Raw genomic sequence first — 15506 nt, 5'->3', positions numbered from 1 at the left:
TGCAATCCAAATAAAATGCTTGAACTATCTTGTCTTTACAAATACATGATATAATGTTAGTTGACAACATCCCATTTAGTAGCGTGAAGACGGGTTTGTTGGGTGACGGCTAATTATGATGCTAATTAGGCATGAGCACAACACTTACAGAGGTGGAAATGATGACACAATATCCCAAAACGTCACATTGTGTGATGGTGGTGCCACAATATCCCAAAACGTCACATTGTGTGATGGTGGTGCCTGTGAATATGTAACCTGTTATTTCAGCTGAATTAACAGTAGTGTGTGTTTGTTCAGTTAGTTTCTTGGTGCACTTTATTAAACTAACATGAAAGAGACTTAAAACATATTGGTGGTGAACTGTGTTAAGTCATGTTTCACAGAATCCATTAGAGAACAGAGACATTTTATTGTAAGAAATATTTAGGATGTTCATTCTGCTGAATATAATACAACATGAAGCACTGTACATTTGATTCCACTGACCTCAGTCGGGTCATATTAATCTTCCAAAAATGAAAACGGTTAAGGATTGATGTACAGCAATGTCATGTCTAATTAAACCATTTTTTGTCATTTATTTAAAAACTGTATAACCCATACATTTGTCCCTCACAGCATTGTTTTCATTTACAAAACATTAAATATGACGTCTGTCTTGACTAAGGTTACTGCAGGGTCAAAGACTCTGAATGAAAATTGTTTATTCCAGTGCAAACGCTACATATGCTTATGCTAAAAACATAGTTTATATTTCTCATTATTATTGATGCCAAAAATGGATGTGTGTTTCTAAATCTAAATTATGTGATTATTCTAAACAATCTGTGTCTAAAATAATCTGTGCTTGACAATGACATTTAATCAAAAATTAGTTATGGTGACAGTAACTTTGGTGTTAGGTATCTTGATTGCCTTGAATCGTGATGTGGGAAAAATACTGAAGTTAGTCTGTTATCATGAGTTTGGATATTTTGTTGACTATTGCTACAGTATACATGTGCAAGCGTTCACTAACATGGCGTATAGTCATTGTAAACAGTAGATATAGCCATAGAGTGATAATATTTATATATTTATATAATTATAATTATAATTTAGTTCATACATTTAAATATATACTGTACAAAGCACAATGTCCCCTCTCAAATTAAATGAATCAAAACTCTTTTAAATCAATGAAGATAAAGAGCAACAGCCAGGCTGTGGTACCCAACTAGGTGCTTAGACAGCAACTTACATCCCATTGAAATGAGATTTTCCTTTGTAAACAGGTGCACCTTAATGCAGAACACAAAATAAAATATTTAATTCACTTTTAAGACAAGGAGGAAATACAGTGTAACTGTTCACGCTTTGACAACCGCCGAAAAACTAAGAGCTCAAAACAAGGCCCATGTAATGCCTGTCATGTCTCGGTTTGCTCAAGCTGGCAGCAGTGGAGAAGTTGAATTCTGCCATGTAATACAAAAACATACAGTATATTGTACGTAATGTAAAGCTATTTCACACGGGTAAGGTGGGCAGTTTTTTGTTTTCCCAAGAGAAACTTAGGCATAGAAAATGAGCTCTGGAATTTGGCCGCCTTGCACTCCTGTGCCATTGGTACTGTCCGAAGAGCACTGAAACTGGAAGGTCACTTTCCCACACTGAACTTCCGTCATACCCTCTTGTCCGAAATAACTCAGTTCATTTCCGTCCAGAACCACGCTGGCTGTATAGAAAGTGTCAGGCTCGATCTGAACCGGATACTCGAACCAAACTGGGAAGGTGTTGCTGGATCCATCTGAAAAGTACTTGCTAAGATTGGTTCCCAGAACGACTCCTTGCCGTTTGAGCTCGATCTTGGCAGTGTACTCAGCAGATCCACAGCTTGAACCGTAAAGCCCGAAACCCGCGATAAACACTCGCTTATCTACAGCAAACTGAATGCTGTCACAGCGTCCGCGATAACGCCACTGGTTGCTGCGGTAGGCGCATGACTGAAAGCGATGGCACTTCTGTGGCGTCAATCCCTTACGAGGTTGGCAGGCAAACTGCAGCTCGGGTTTCTTAGCTGCTGTGTACCATAAGAAAATGTCATTGGTCTCGTTTAGCGTTAACACTCCTGATTGCGCTGCACCATTTGCGAAATCATCAAGACCCATGGTTGGTATACGGATCAGGTAGACGGCTTGGCCCAATACCTTGCGTTTGTTGTCGATAGTTGTGTTCATCTCCCTCCGCTGGCATTCGGCCTCCGCCCAGCTTAGTGCCGCTTCAAACACTACAATCTCCTTAGCGTTCAGAGTCTCCCGTCTGAGAATGCTCTCCAAGGTCTGAGCGTCAATGTCACAAAAGCCCTCGGATTTAAGTGCCAGCTCAGCCTGAGCGTCAATGACTTCCCAGCAGCGTTGCGTTAGGTCTGGCTCTTCAAACAGACAGCTCTGAGATAGAAGAATACACGCATTCTTTGCACTCAAACTTGTTTCCAAGAAGTTGACACAAGCCCGAGCCAGGTGCGGGACTATGTACTTTTTGGCTGCGTATAATGTTGCCAGTACTGTGTCGGCACTCAAGTCAATTTCATCACAGTAAATGTACCTGAGCAACAGAAAAAAAACAAGGTTAGCTGTGTCGTACATCATCAGCAATAGTCATTCAAAATGGATGTAGTCCTTTAGGTTGCATTGTAGCCTGCTATTACTGGCCCAGCTAGAAGCTACTATTTTATGATGTGCTACCAGCATGAAACACAATGTGTTTTGGTCAATGGAAATACTACCTTTTGCAACACCTCTTATAACAAAAAGCACTATTCTGACAATAGCCATAACTTTGTGGAATAGGAATGAACTTGGCTTTGATTGTGTCCTTCAGAACAGGCTGAATTGATCATACTATGATGCACTGCGCAGATCTACTGCAAATCTAATACTATGTCCTGTAACGCATCCTGGACTAGAAATCATAACATATATACAGTAGAAGCATCATAATGGACACAATGTTCAATAGACGTGTTCTGTAAACACAAACATGTATAAATTTACACTTCTTTAGGAGAGTGGGGGAGGAGGGATGAAAGACTCAGAGGGAGAGAGAACAAAAATCTCTCTCGAGATGGAAGAAGTGAGAGATGAGCCAGCGCAAGAGGAGAGAGAGTGGAGAACACAGAAGGACTCTCAAGAGAGATGGGTAAAGCATGAGTTAAGATCTATCAGATCTTCTGTCATGGTCCTAAGCCCTCTGAGAGGCGGACAAGCTAAGCTCACTTCATTATTTATTTTCTTCTTGTTTAAGCTAGAGTTCTATTCAACATTTAAGCATCTAGTGCCATTAGTGTTCAGAGTTCCCCCTGATACATATAAAATACTTTGGGAATGAGCCACAACAATTCTGGAGACAGCACCAACTCACTTTGGGACACTTTTTTGACTCCAGTGAGTGGCTTTAAAAGCATGTTTGGCTTTATCTGAAATAGATAAATGTGAAATCTGGCAACATTTTACTATGATGGCTGTTGTAGTTCACGCCGGCAGTTCAGAAACGAAATGTCCAATGATTGGCACAAAAAGGTTAGTGCTCTTTCATGTTTGAACTTAATGTACTACCTACATTAAACCTAACCTAAATCTCTTTTTTTTCAAGACCAGCTAGGACAGCAGATAGCCAATTTGACCAAGCTAGAAGACCAACTTAAATCAACTTGCTTTTTTCCAGCAGAGATAAGGGCAAGTTAACTAAGAATGAATTGTGCCCAGTGATACCATTTATTGACACGTGCTTTGTGCAGGTTTAGCATCTGATTGACTAAAATAAATTATGCAAATCAGTTAACAGCCAAACATGCTGTACATTTGCTACCTGATTAAACTGAATTGTGTGTGATTAAGAAATAAGAAGCAGGTTTTTGTTCTATAAGTGGTGCAACATTTTAGTGAATTTGCCCCATAAAGTCATGCTGGGGAGTTTTTTTTTTACTTAAATTATCTGAATTGTGTACTCCATTCAAAATGACATTTAATAAGTCAAATGAAACTATTTGATATCTTCAGTGTATTTAAATGAAGCTAATTGCACAGTCGATTTCAATTAGAAAAGACTTCTTCCAAAGGCCATATCGCTTTTAATGGTCTTGAACTGTTGGCTGTAAAGACATTACATTTCGGTGAAGTCGATTAACCCTCTGGAAGAAGTCCAAAGAGGGGTACTTAGATCAGAGAGAACAATTTTCTTCACTCCTGCGCTTAATTGAAAACAATAATAACTAAATAATCTGTACAGAAAGATAATAATGGTTTAACCAGACAGATGAGAAAAGGGTCAGCCAGCACAGACCTGACAGACAAGGTACAATTACATAAGGAGACTTACTTTAGCATAGCCAGAAAGGCTGGAGGTTCTACATCAGGGATACGGATCTCATCCTTGTCCTCTGCCAACTCTCCATAAAACATGGCATGGAAAACTGAGCTACCCACAGCAAGGACATACTAATGAGAAAAATAAGAAGTATAAATTAATTTTACATGACTTGTGTTATCAATTATCATAAGGATCGACAGTATCCATCACTTAATTTTAAATAATTTACACGTCAGCACTAAGTTTCAAACAAAAATCAGTGCAAACCTATAAAATCAGCTGTATATTGAAGGACTCATGTGGTGTAGATGGAAAAGGTTTCAAAGCGTTCAGCTATTGTTAAGTCTGTACTTTTCCAAAGTGACCTATTTTTTATGACCTGACACTAAAGTGGTTTTATGTCTCTCCTCGCTTTAAAAAAAAAACAAAAAAAAACAAAACTGATTATTCCCCTCACACACATTAAAAGAACTTTCCAGGTGGCAGGTGATGGTTTCATGTAATCACCTCTAAATTACATACAACCCATACAATGACACATTGTTTCTTATAAACCTGAATCAGAAAGGCACAGCTAGCGATCTTTAATTCATCAGAAGTTGCCCTTCAGGTTTTCTTTCTTCTGAGTCAATTGCATTGTAAAGGTAAAGCTTGGCTGTTTTAATTTTCAGCTTGATCCCATTCCCCTGGAGTCATTTGAGCGTGAAGAACACACAAAATTTCACGCACAAAGACCAATGCTTAATTACGACTGTAATTTCCCCTTGGGTTTACAAGACACATGAGTGCCATTCATGTGAATGGCATTTGCTTTTCCCTCTGAAGCAAAGAGTGTTTCACAATGGTGTGAAAGTGGCTGCTGGAGCTAAAAGTTATCTCGCTAATGCTAATGGGCGCATGTAGCTAATGATGAAACTTGAGGCCAACACAGCATTGCAGATGCATTATATAACAGGAGCAGAAGTGAATATTTACAATTCATTTTAGCATCACTCGCACACATGCATCTTTTCCATTTGGCAAACTTAATTTTGGCCTTTTAAGTAAAGGTGTGTTCTTCTCCTTCAGGATCCCTGATGTGAAAAGCCCATAACAAATATATTGTAACTAAGAGGAACATCAAATAAATGGCGAGAGTAATTTTACAAAGCGCTCCTATGCAAGGAAGCCTTTCCTAGAAGCAAACAAAACCTTCTCAAATAAAAATGATAATGCATATCTGAACGCCAGCCAAATGAACATCATAAAAAAGGTGCTATGTAATAACTCTTCATGGCCCATTGCAATATTGGCTGTGGCCATGCAGCAAAGCAATACAATGCCCTTGCCTAAGTGTGCTTTATAAAGCATCACATGTCAGCCGAACACAGCTTTCAATTCTGCCCCCTTAAATGGATAAAAGATGAGTCATGCCTGAATTGTAGGCACCAGATTAGCCCTGTCTTTTTAAATAAAGTCTGAGAGTGAAACAAGAACTGGTTTAAATGCGGTTTTGGTGCAGTTAAAATTGGCCTGAGGTTAAAAAAATAATAATGTCATATGTAATAATGCCAGTCCCCATGAAAATGTTAGATTAAAAGCTATTGGAAAGCTGCTAGTTTCGAAGAGGTCACAGTGGAAGACCTCTAATGGTTTTTACTCAGTGGAGATCAGTTAGATCAGGGGTTTGCAAAATTATTATGTGGAGAATATTTACTTTTTCTCTGAAATTTTCCATTGAAACCCTAGAACACTTTGTTGCCTCAATTTGAAAACCAGATAGATGACTAAATATGTAACCAATATTACAATATTTAGATTTGAAAAAAAGAAAATATAAGACGTGTTTCAAAAATTCTAATGTGTTTTATGTGGTCAAAATCTGATGATGTTTCATTTTACCAATTAAGCAGTTTATTGAGAAAACCCTTTGGGAGATGCATCCACTGAGTGTACAAACATCAGAACTTTATTCACATATTCATAAATGCTTTTGTACAGTTGAAGAACTTTGACCACAAACTCTGATTATTTAATACAGCACAAACCCAGCATGAAAATAAGTAAAAGACTCTGTCAAAAGACAGACATCTCCCCACTGCCTTCTGCCTGATTTTCATCAATAATTGAGAAGTGTCTCAGAAAGGCACATGGCCGGCTAGACTGAAAACAAGAGAAAGAATTGAGCTGTCATTAGCAACAGCAGTGAAGCACATCGCTTATGAAAATCCTAAAGCTGTTCTCTGGTACTGCTGCATAGTGCAGATCAAGAGGTCCTACCTTGTGTCCCGGGAGCATCTCAGTTCCTCCGGACTGACCGACAACAAAGTGAATGTCAGCCATCAGTTCATTATTGAACATCACAGCATTTCTGTAGAGAAGATTGAGGAAAATTATTTTCGACTAGAAAAACTGAGAAACATTTCTACTTGATTGTATAGAAGAGGTGAATCCTCTGTTTCTGTAGACAAGAAATTATCATATAACTTGAAATAAAGAGAAATGATCAACTCTTATTCTATTTGGAAACAGAAAATCTATACCTGGATAATTTTCTAAACAAATTCAACAGAATTCTGTACTTTAGCAGTACTTCAGGTTACGGATGCACGATATTGTCGGACCAATATCGGAATCGGCCGATAATGGCTTTAAATGTAAATATCGTCATCGGCCAGATATGAAAAATTATGCATATATCAATATAATGCATCTTTGCTGAATAAAAGTATTAATTTCTTTTAAAAAAATCTTACTGACCCCAAACTTTTGAATGGTAGTGTATTTAATGAACTCTCTTAATTCATTAAGAGTAAGGATGCACGATATTATCGGACCGATATCGGAATCAGCCGATAATGGCTTTAAATGTAAATATCGGCATCAGTCCGATAAGAAAAATTTTGCCGATATGTCTTGCCGATAAGAGGAATACATTAACTCACATGTGCTCAGGGTATGCTAGCAATTAGATAATTTCAAGTGTGCGATTAGATCACGTCAGCATTGTGGTTCATTCTTGAAGCAAAGTTTTGCCTGAATGGTGATTGGATTCACTGTTTTGGATAGCTGCATTTAAACTGAAAATGCACGTACAGAATGATATGTTCGGTCGGTGTATGATAGAGTAAACAGTAATAGCACGTGCAGCGGCCTTTTTACAACTCTTTTGCTTTAGACCATTTACAAATGTTAAATCATAAAATAAAATGTCAAGGTTACCACTGCATATTTCTGATAAAAAAATGCAGTGATTAATATATAGATTATTTATAGTTATTTTCAAATCTTCAATGTACTGTCATTATAAAATAACTTTATTATTTTTTATTTAATTCTAACAAATAAGTTCTTGTTAAAAACTAACCAAAATTAAAAATTATTATATATCGATATCGGCATCGGCTATCAGGCAAAATGAGTTGAAAATTATCGGCATATCAGATATCGGTAAAAATCCAATATCATGCATCCCTACTTCACGTACAAAATGTTTATACATGTCTTTCTCAGGAAAATCCCTGGCCCGTGTCAATAGGAGTCCACAATGGCATCTTCCTCATGTATTATTGGGGTCCAGGCCACATAGGAGCAGTAGGTAAACAAGGAACGCTGTTCCAGAGTGACTACAAAGCCAGGTCCAAGAGCGCACATTTGTTTTGGCCGGCATGGGGCTTTCCCATGACGACAAAGTAAATATTACCCTTTGACAGAGAGCAAAGCCATGCATATAAAACAAAACTTGTTCCTTTCTTTTGCCTCATTTGGGACAATGTATACAGGGCAGAACAGAGACGACAACTACACAAATGAACAATTTAACTTTTCAGAACATCCTCAAAGTCTCAGAGATGTTAAATAACACTCCAGCAATGACATCCAGTGCCCAAACCTGAACCTGCTAAATCTTGAGAAGAAAAAAATGACTTTGTGTATTTACATTTTCTTTCAAATATTTAGTGAATTTCAAAAGTCTTTATCCACTAGTGAAAAAGCTCCAGTTTAATGAATAGTTTAAATGATTAATAAAGTATTTTTTAAAACAATTAATACATTTATTATTGATAATAAATTATTTTATTAGCACAGCAGCATGAGCTCCAAAATGTATCCAGCATGAATTGAAAGTTAACATGATCATTGTCACAAAAGTGGTCATTTGATTAGAATAGCAGAATATTTCTTGAATTCAATTTTCAAAAACTTAAAATTTCTAATTTTCAAGTTTAAATGTGCTCTTAGACTTTTGGACTCCACTGCATCAGCTATCACAGCATAAATGCTCTGTTTGTTGGCAGATGTTCTCTGCACAGTCTTCTAACTATACCACTCTCATCTCTGTCTCTGAACACATCTGAAGTTGACCTACCTCTCCCTGATCGTGGAGTACAGACCCTGCCAGTTGCAGCATTGAATGGTGTTGTTGTTGTTCAAGTTCTGCTGCTGGTACTGCTGCACCGTGGTGGCCGATGCCGGCTTCTTAGTGGGGAAGATCTCTGCTGCCATCTTCTTCTTCTTCTTGGTTTTCAAGGTGATGATCTCATAGCACACAGGGGGCAGCTTGGACGAGCTGCTGGGACTCCCCTTTTTGGAGCTTTTACTGGACTTGCTCTTAACTGACTCTGGAAGCATCAACAAGAACGTCAGACATTTCATGTTCCTTCCCTTGGCATCCACCATGAGTGTGTTCACCTGCAGAGCAGTGGAAAAGCATGCAGAGAAGATGTTGGGAAGGAAAGGAAGGATCTGAGAGAGGTGACGACTTGTGGAGAGGGTGAGGAGCCCCCAAAAGCAGAGTAATTAACTGAAACACAGAAGAAAAAGGAAAGAAAGAAGGAAAAATCCACTCCTAATCTTCACCTTCTGAGAGCAAACTGTCAGGGAATATAATCTCCTTCTTCCACCAGAAGATTAAAGTCAATATGGCGGCTGACTTTTCTGTCCTTTGCTTCTAGTTGGATCCGCTGGTGGACAGCAGAGATGAGTCTCCATAACTGTGCTGCTAGATAAATGTCCTTTTTTGAATGTCTTCTCTCTCTCCTTCAGAACCTGTGACAGTCCCAGATTTAATGCTCCTGCAGTGGTTCAGAAGCAGCTAGTCTACGCTGTAGCTCTCTCTCTCTCCTCCTGACACTGACACACACACACATCAACACACATACACGGAGCTCTGCAGGATTCGTTTGCCGTGGACCTATGCTCTGACGAGTGTTTTGCTGACTGTGGGGGCTGAATGGACGGATGGAGAGGAGAGAGTAACCCCCTACCGATGGAAGCCAGACATCCCCCACAGCCCAACCAATAAGCACTCTCGAGAGCCGTGATTGGCTGCAGCCACCATGCGCAGCACCTACTAGAATATGCTAAGACCTCTTTGATTAAAGTGCCAGCCCCTTTCCCCTTAGAATGATGCATTCTGATCTTCAGCATCTCTCTAAGCAGCCTATTGTTGATTAATATTTATAACGTAATAGAAGTCATGAAATATAAAGAATTTGAAGGAAATGGGAAATCATGTGAGAGCAGAATGCATTATTTCAACTATTTAGTTCATCTAGTTAAATGTCACCCTTTTAAAAGAGTATGGCTCAAATTATTTAATATGGTTCAGAATGATTTTTTTAGTTATAGTTGTAATAGAAAAATCAACCATTTAGATTATAATATAATTATAAAAATGTTTAATTTAATCTTAAATGAATATTATAATCGTATGCTCTGTTTTATATTCACCCACATACATTGGTGTTTCTTACCATAAAGCAGTGTTTTGCAGCCCTATTCTTCCTGTCACAGATTAAATGAAAGTTTAAATCTCCTCAGTGATGTGCGGCTCAGCACAGAATACAGTCTGTCTTCACCTGTGAAGGTCTTCACCTGCATTTTCGTTTTAAGTCCCGGCTACTACCATACACATAGCCCTACATGTCATGTTTAATGCATGTAGCACAGAGCTCGGCTCCAGACATCTTTCCTGCTGTCACTGAATTACATTGCTAAGCCTTTTGTTCCTCAGCCGAGAAACACATTTCTGTAAAAGCACATAAATCTGATGAGATTGCTTGCAGCAGGGTCTGAATTTGTACAATGCAGGACAACCTTATAACACTGATTTAAACTTTTCCTATCTATCTATCATCTATCTATCTATCTATCTATCTATCTATCTGAAAATGCATTAATTGATTGGAAAAAAAGTGTTAAATAGGACATCTGGCACCTGTCTTGACATTACAGATTCTGAAGAGGTCCCTCTGCTTTGGACAATCATTGTTCTCTGCATCTGCTGGCCACCAGGGATGTTGCCCTGGAAACGGTGTTCACAGGATGGTCAGGGACAGCCAGAGAGAAGGTGAGATTTAAGAGAAACTGGCACATTACAACCTTGACGTCATTGAATTTCAGTCAAAGTTGTGTGACACTCAATCGCTGTTTACGGATACCATAGGAATGAATGAGAAGTGCCATAATCTGAATCTCACTTGTCACAAAATGTTAGTGACTTCTCTTATAAAAGAACATTTTTTTTTCGGTTTAAACTCTAAAAATATTTCAATCCAAAAGTATTCTTTAGTGTAAAACATGTTGAAGATTAGCCGACAGGCTGTCGATAAAAAAAAATGGCCTCTGGTCTCTTTTCCCACGTGCTGCCAAACCGGAAGTGATAGCATTAGCCGTTACGCTTTTTTGGCTAAAGGTTGCAGGCTTGCCTTCTAGTGGCTTTGGCAGTGACGTGACACAGTTGTCCAGTACGGTTCTGTTCACACAGTGGAGGTTCACCGAAAATGCGGTTGTGAGTCCTGAAAATTTACGAGTGTGAGTTCTGTATGAATGTTGCCTTTAATAATACTGATTTTAATAGCTGCTCACACCTGAAAGGTGTGTTATATAACTATATAACATTCATGATAATGTTCTGTTTAGCATGTTCATTAAAATCAAGTGGGTTCTGATTTGTCAATGTTTGTTATCCTTCATATAGAAAATAAATCAAATAGAAAATGTGAACTATATCATTCCTCTGTGATGTTATCGTTATACCTGGGTTATACGTTAGACCTTCCAATCCAGCTTTTTCTTGAGTAACTGATGAGCACTGCCACGACAGATTCTAACTTTCGTTTGGATGCTCTCGTGTTTCGGTCTCCATAGAAATCCATGTTAAAATGAGTTGTGGCTAGAAGGGATACATCTACGGCTGGAAACTAACATTTAATTAAAATTTCTACCTATTAAATTGTGTTTTAGTGAGGCCAAGACTTTTGGACAACGGCCTGGTGTCAAGAAGGGCAGCAAAGAAGCCACTTCTCTCCAAGAAAAACGTCAAGGACAGACTGAGATTCTGCAGGAAGTACAAGGATTTGGACAGCAGAAGACTGGTGCAAAGTTATTTTCTCTGATGACGCTCCCTTCCGACTGTTTGGGACATCTGGAAAATCGACTGTTCGGAGAAGAAAAGGTGAACGTTGGACAGCAGAAGACTGGTGCAAAGTTATTTTCTCTGGTAAATCTCCCTTCCGACTATTTGGGACATCTGGAAAATCGATTGTTCGGAGAAGAAAAGGTGAACACTACCATGAGTCCTGTGTTGTGCCAACAGTGAAGCATCCTGAGACCATCCATGTGTGGGGTTGCTTTTCAACCAAGGGAGTGGGCTCTCTTATAATTCTGCCCAAAATCCCTGCCATGAATAAATAAATAAAAATGTCTTGCAAGAGCGACTTCTTCCAACGATCCATGAGCAATTTGGTGATGATCCGTGCATTTTCCAGCATGTTGGAGCACCATGTCACAAAGCAAGAGTGATAAAGAAGTGGCTCGAAAAGAATTACATTGAAATTTTGTATACGTGGCCGGGCAACTCCCCGGATCTCAATCCCATAGAGAACCTGTGGTCAGTCCTCAAAAGGCGAGTGGACAAGCAGAAGCCTACAAATTGTGATCAACTCCGAGAACTAATAAGGCAAGAATGGATCACCATCAGTCAGGATTTGGCCCAGAAGCTGATATCCAGCATGCCAGAGCGAATTGAAGAGGTTATGAAGAACAAGGGTCAACACTGTAAATATTGACTCATTATATATTTTTTGCCAATAAAAGCCTTTAAAACTTGATACACACATCACATCACATCACAAAACAATGATATGCTTATCATTGATTTCCAGTATACCATAGAAACATGTGGAAAAATAATCTACAAATACTGAAGCAGCAAACTTTGCAAAACACAAAATTTATGTCACTGCCAAAACTTTTGGCCATGACTGTACAGTGTGACAAAAATGACGCTATACTGATGTGTGCATGCCCAGTAGCCGCAGCTGTATCCCTTCTAGCGTTAACCATTAAAATGGGGTAAAAAAGAATGACTGAATTAATTAAACTGAAACTTTGTAAATATAACTAAATATAAAAATGTGAGAAGGGTTAAGCTGTGCGTTAATTTGACTAGAAACACCAGAGACCGGAAATGTAAAGTATCTTTCCGTTATGAGGTGGACAAGACTTCCGTGTTCAGGATTCTCATAGATTTAGAATTATTAAATCTTTATAGTTACAGTTATTGTCCTCGGTGTGAACGGCCCTTACTATTATACTTTCGCTGCTGTTTATTGTAAACGATAGGAGGCAAAGCCTAAAAACTTAGACAAATTTTTTGCATGGCATCCATTAGTGAAACAGAATATAAACTGTTGCACTAATGTTTAAAGCTGATACTTGTAATGAGACTCATAATGAATCCATCTTATAATGATAAACAGATGCCTGTTCTTCTCAAAAGCTGTGCTGTTTTTGTAATTGTTCAGTCTCTTGATGGTTTCATGCAGTGTAGTGGTTGCACATTTCGCTAAGGGCTTGCCAACCTCATTAACACTTTGCAAGCACAACACATTGCATTTCCCATTTTTTTCACCACACATGGCGTGAAATAACAATGGCAAAACAATGCTTTATGTAATCGTGGTAATGAGATTCTCATCTTCCACAAAGTAATTTCGACAGAACTGACAAGCTATGCGATTGTATGAATGTTAATGTCACACCCAGCAAAAAAACGCTTCTGTGACTCTTTCTGCATGACTGAGGAAAATGAGCTCCGCGAATGTGCGTGGAAATTTGTGACCTCTCTGTCTCTCAAAACAGCCAGAAAAGACGAGACAAGCCGGACCTCTGCAGCGACTCGGATAGATCTCCATTCTGTGGGGACACCTGCTGGGAGTCTTGGCTTAAAGGAAGTGGAGCAGAGCTGAGAGACAGCCGTAAAGGTTGGCACGGAGAGGCAGGCAGGTAGGGCTGGCTGCTGTCCCCCCTACAGTCAATCTGGACAAAACCTGTCCAGTACTCCAAAAGAGAGCCAGGTCTTGAAGCAACAGATGCTAATTCATCTCTGAAGACAAATAGTACTACACAAAGCCTACAATAATGATAACAAATACTATTACTAACAACCCTTAGCACATAAAACAATGTTAGACATTAGCTAAACAAACTGAACATTCAAGTAAACATGCACAAGCGAAACTAGTAATGAATGAGAACAAGCCCTAAACCATTAAAATGACAGGGTTCTCATTAATAGTAAAATAGCAGTATATCTATAGCAAGCATGTTAATGGAAAATATGTTCTCTCAATATAACAGAAAACAACTGCAAACCTTTAGCCTAAAATGAAAATTAAATCAAACCAAACCCAACCATTCAACAGAATCAAACTAGTGTCAATCTAGGGTTAAATTCATATGTTCAAAATTGGAGAAATAGCTGGAATTTCCAAACATGCTCCAGTGTTTTGAGGTCACATTGAAGTGGTTCAAATAATTTCTGCAGGGAGAAGTGGGACTAAACCCAATTAAAAAAATTAAAAAGATCTGTACAATCATTGGCATCACCTCAATCAAACTCACCTAAATTTCATTAAATATAAAGCCCTCATTTGCCAATCAAATCTCCACAGTCACATTCCCTAAACACACTAGTACTTCAATATAATGACAAAAATCAACCAAACATCACTCATTCTTACCTTAATTACTGTATAAAAGAATGAAAACTCAAAATCAGACATTAATGAAAAGAATATGTACTGTACAGCTCTGTAGAATACTCAATTCTGATTGGTTAAATAGTTTTACATAAATACAATAACCTGTGTATTTGATGGTCGTCCATGGCAACCAATTTCCAACACTAGTTTCATGTCTTTGCTCTCTCTCCTATACAATACAATTTCAGCTCAAATTATAATCTCAATACTTCTTAAACAACACTCAGTGACAACAAGTTGTAGTTAAACTCATAAACTGCTCTGTTGCTTATATAATTCTGTTTAAATATAGTCATGTTTATTAGCTGCACTGATCTTTGAAGTTCGAGAGAGGGACAATGACACAATGTGAGAGACCTTTGATTCATGTCTGGGCTAGATTGTGTCTTTTTACTGTTACATGCTGTGGGCCAGTACATCGATAGGACCACTGATAGGACCAATTATGGTGCATGAGCGAGTCTGCTGTGTGTAGGTGTGTGTGAGCGAGCATCTCCGCTGAGGGTGTGTGTGTGTAGCTTTGTGTGGGAGGGGAGGTGATTCTGCCATCTGGTCGAGGCCAGCAGCAAAAATATCTAAAATCACTGGTTTCTCGCTTCCAAAAGACCACCAATTTTTATTTCTGAAACAATATTTAAATAAAAAGAACATAACTTAAGTAGGCGAGGACTAAATGCACAAAACAGAAGAACAAAGTCAGTCAGTATAAAAGCAGACATACAGTATGAGTATTTAAGTTGTCTTTATGTCCACTGTACCTCAAAAAAAAAAAAAAAAAAACAGCATTCACAACCCATTTACTTTCATAAATTCAAGAATTTCAGAGTAAAACATGATATTCAATGAGGGGGAAAATGAACAGGATTTGATTAAACCTATAAAGTAGTGTACTAGACAGAAAAGACATATTTTTATTTTATTTATGTACTAAGGCAACATTTCTAAATCTAATAAAATGTAGCATTTTTTTTTTCCTTTTTAGCATCGTATTTGAAACTGGCACTCCCATGATGCCCTTTATCTGGACCCTCATCACCTGCAAGCCTCGTCTACGCAATTAAGAGAATTATGTGGCAGTTAGGATAAGGATGACATTTTCATTAGATAATTATTCCTACAAGTTTTTAT

At 38.3% G+C, this 15506-nt stretch overlaps 1 protein-coding gene across 2 annotated transcripts; it reads right to left on the bottom strand.

Annotated features, from left to right (window-relative positions):
- Nucleotides 1-232: 232 nt before the first annotated feature.
- On the bottom strand, nucleotides 233-9584 carry btbd3b (BTB (POZ) domain containing 3b). 2 transcript variants are annotated; one of them, XM_016442372.1, is made up of 5 exons: nucleotides 9190-9274; nucleotides 8699-8951; nucleotides 6610-6700; nucleotides 4360-4478; nucleotides 233-2586 (listed from the first exon to the last, which is right to left on the bottom strand). In XM_016442372.1, the coding sequence occupies exons 2-5, from the start codon at nucleotides 8833-8835 to the stop codon at nucleotides 1554-1556; spliced, it is 1380 nt and encodes a 459-aa protein (XP_016297858.1). In that variant the 5' UTR covers nucleotides 8836-8951; nucleotides 9190-9274; the 3' UTR covers nucleotides 233-1553. The 2 variants fall into 2 exon arrangements, with proteins under 2 accessions (XP_016297858.1, XP_016297857.1); XM_016442371.1 differs by having other exon boundaries at nucleotides 8699-9584.
- Nucleotides 9585-15506: the final 5922 nt, after the last annotated feature.

Source organism: Sinocyclocheilus anshuiensis, unplaced genomic scaffold (genome assembly GCF_001515605.1).
Source record: "Sinocyclocheilus anshuiensis isolate Anshui unplaced genomic scaffold, SAMN03320099.WGS_v1.1 scaffold487, whole genome shotgun sequence".
Lineage (NCBI taxonomy): Eukaryota > Metazoa > Chordata > Actinopteri > Cypriniformes > Cyprinidae > Sinocyclocheilus > Sinocyclocheilus anshuiensis.
Note: the sequence above shows the minus strand (reverse complement) of the source record. Positions and strands in the feature narration are given on the sequence as shown.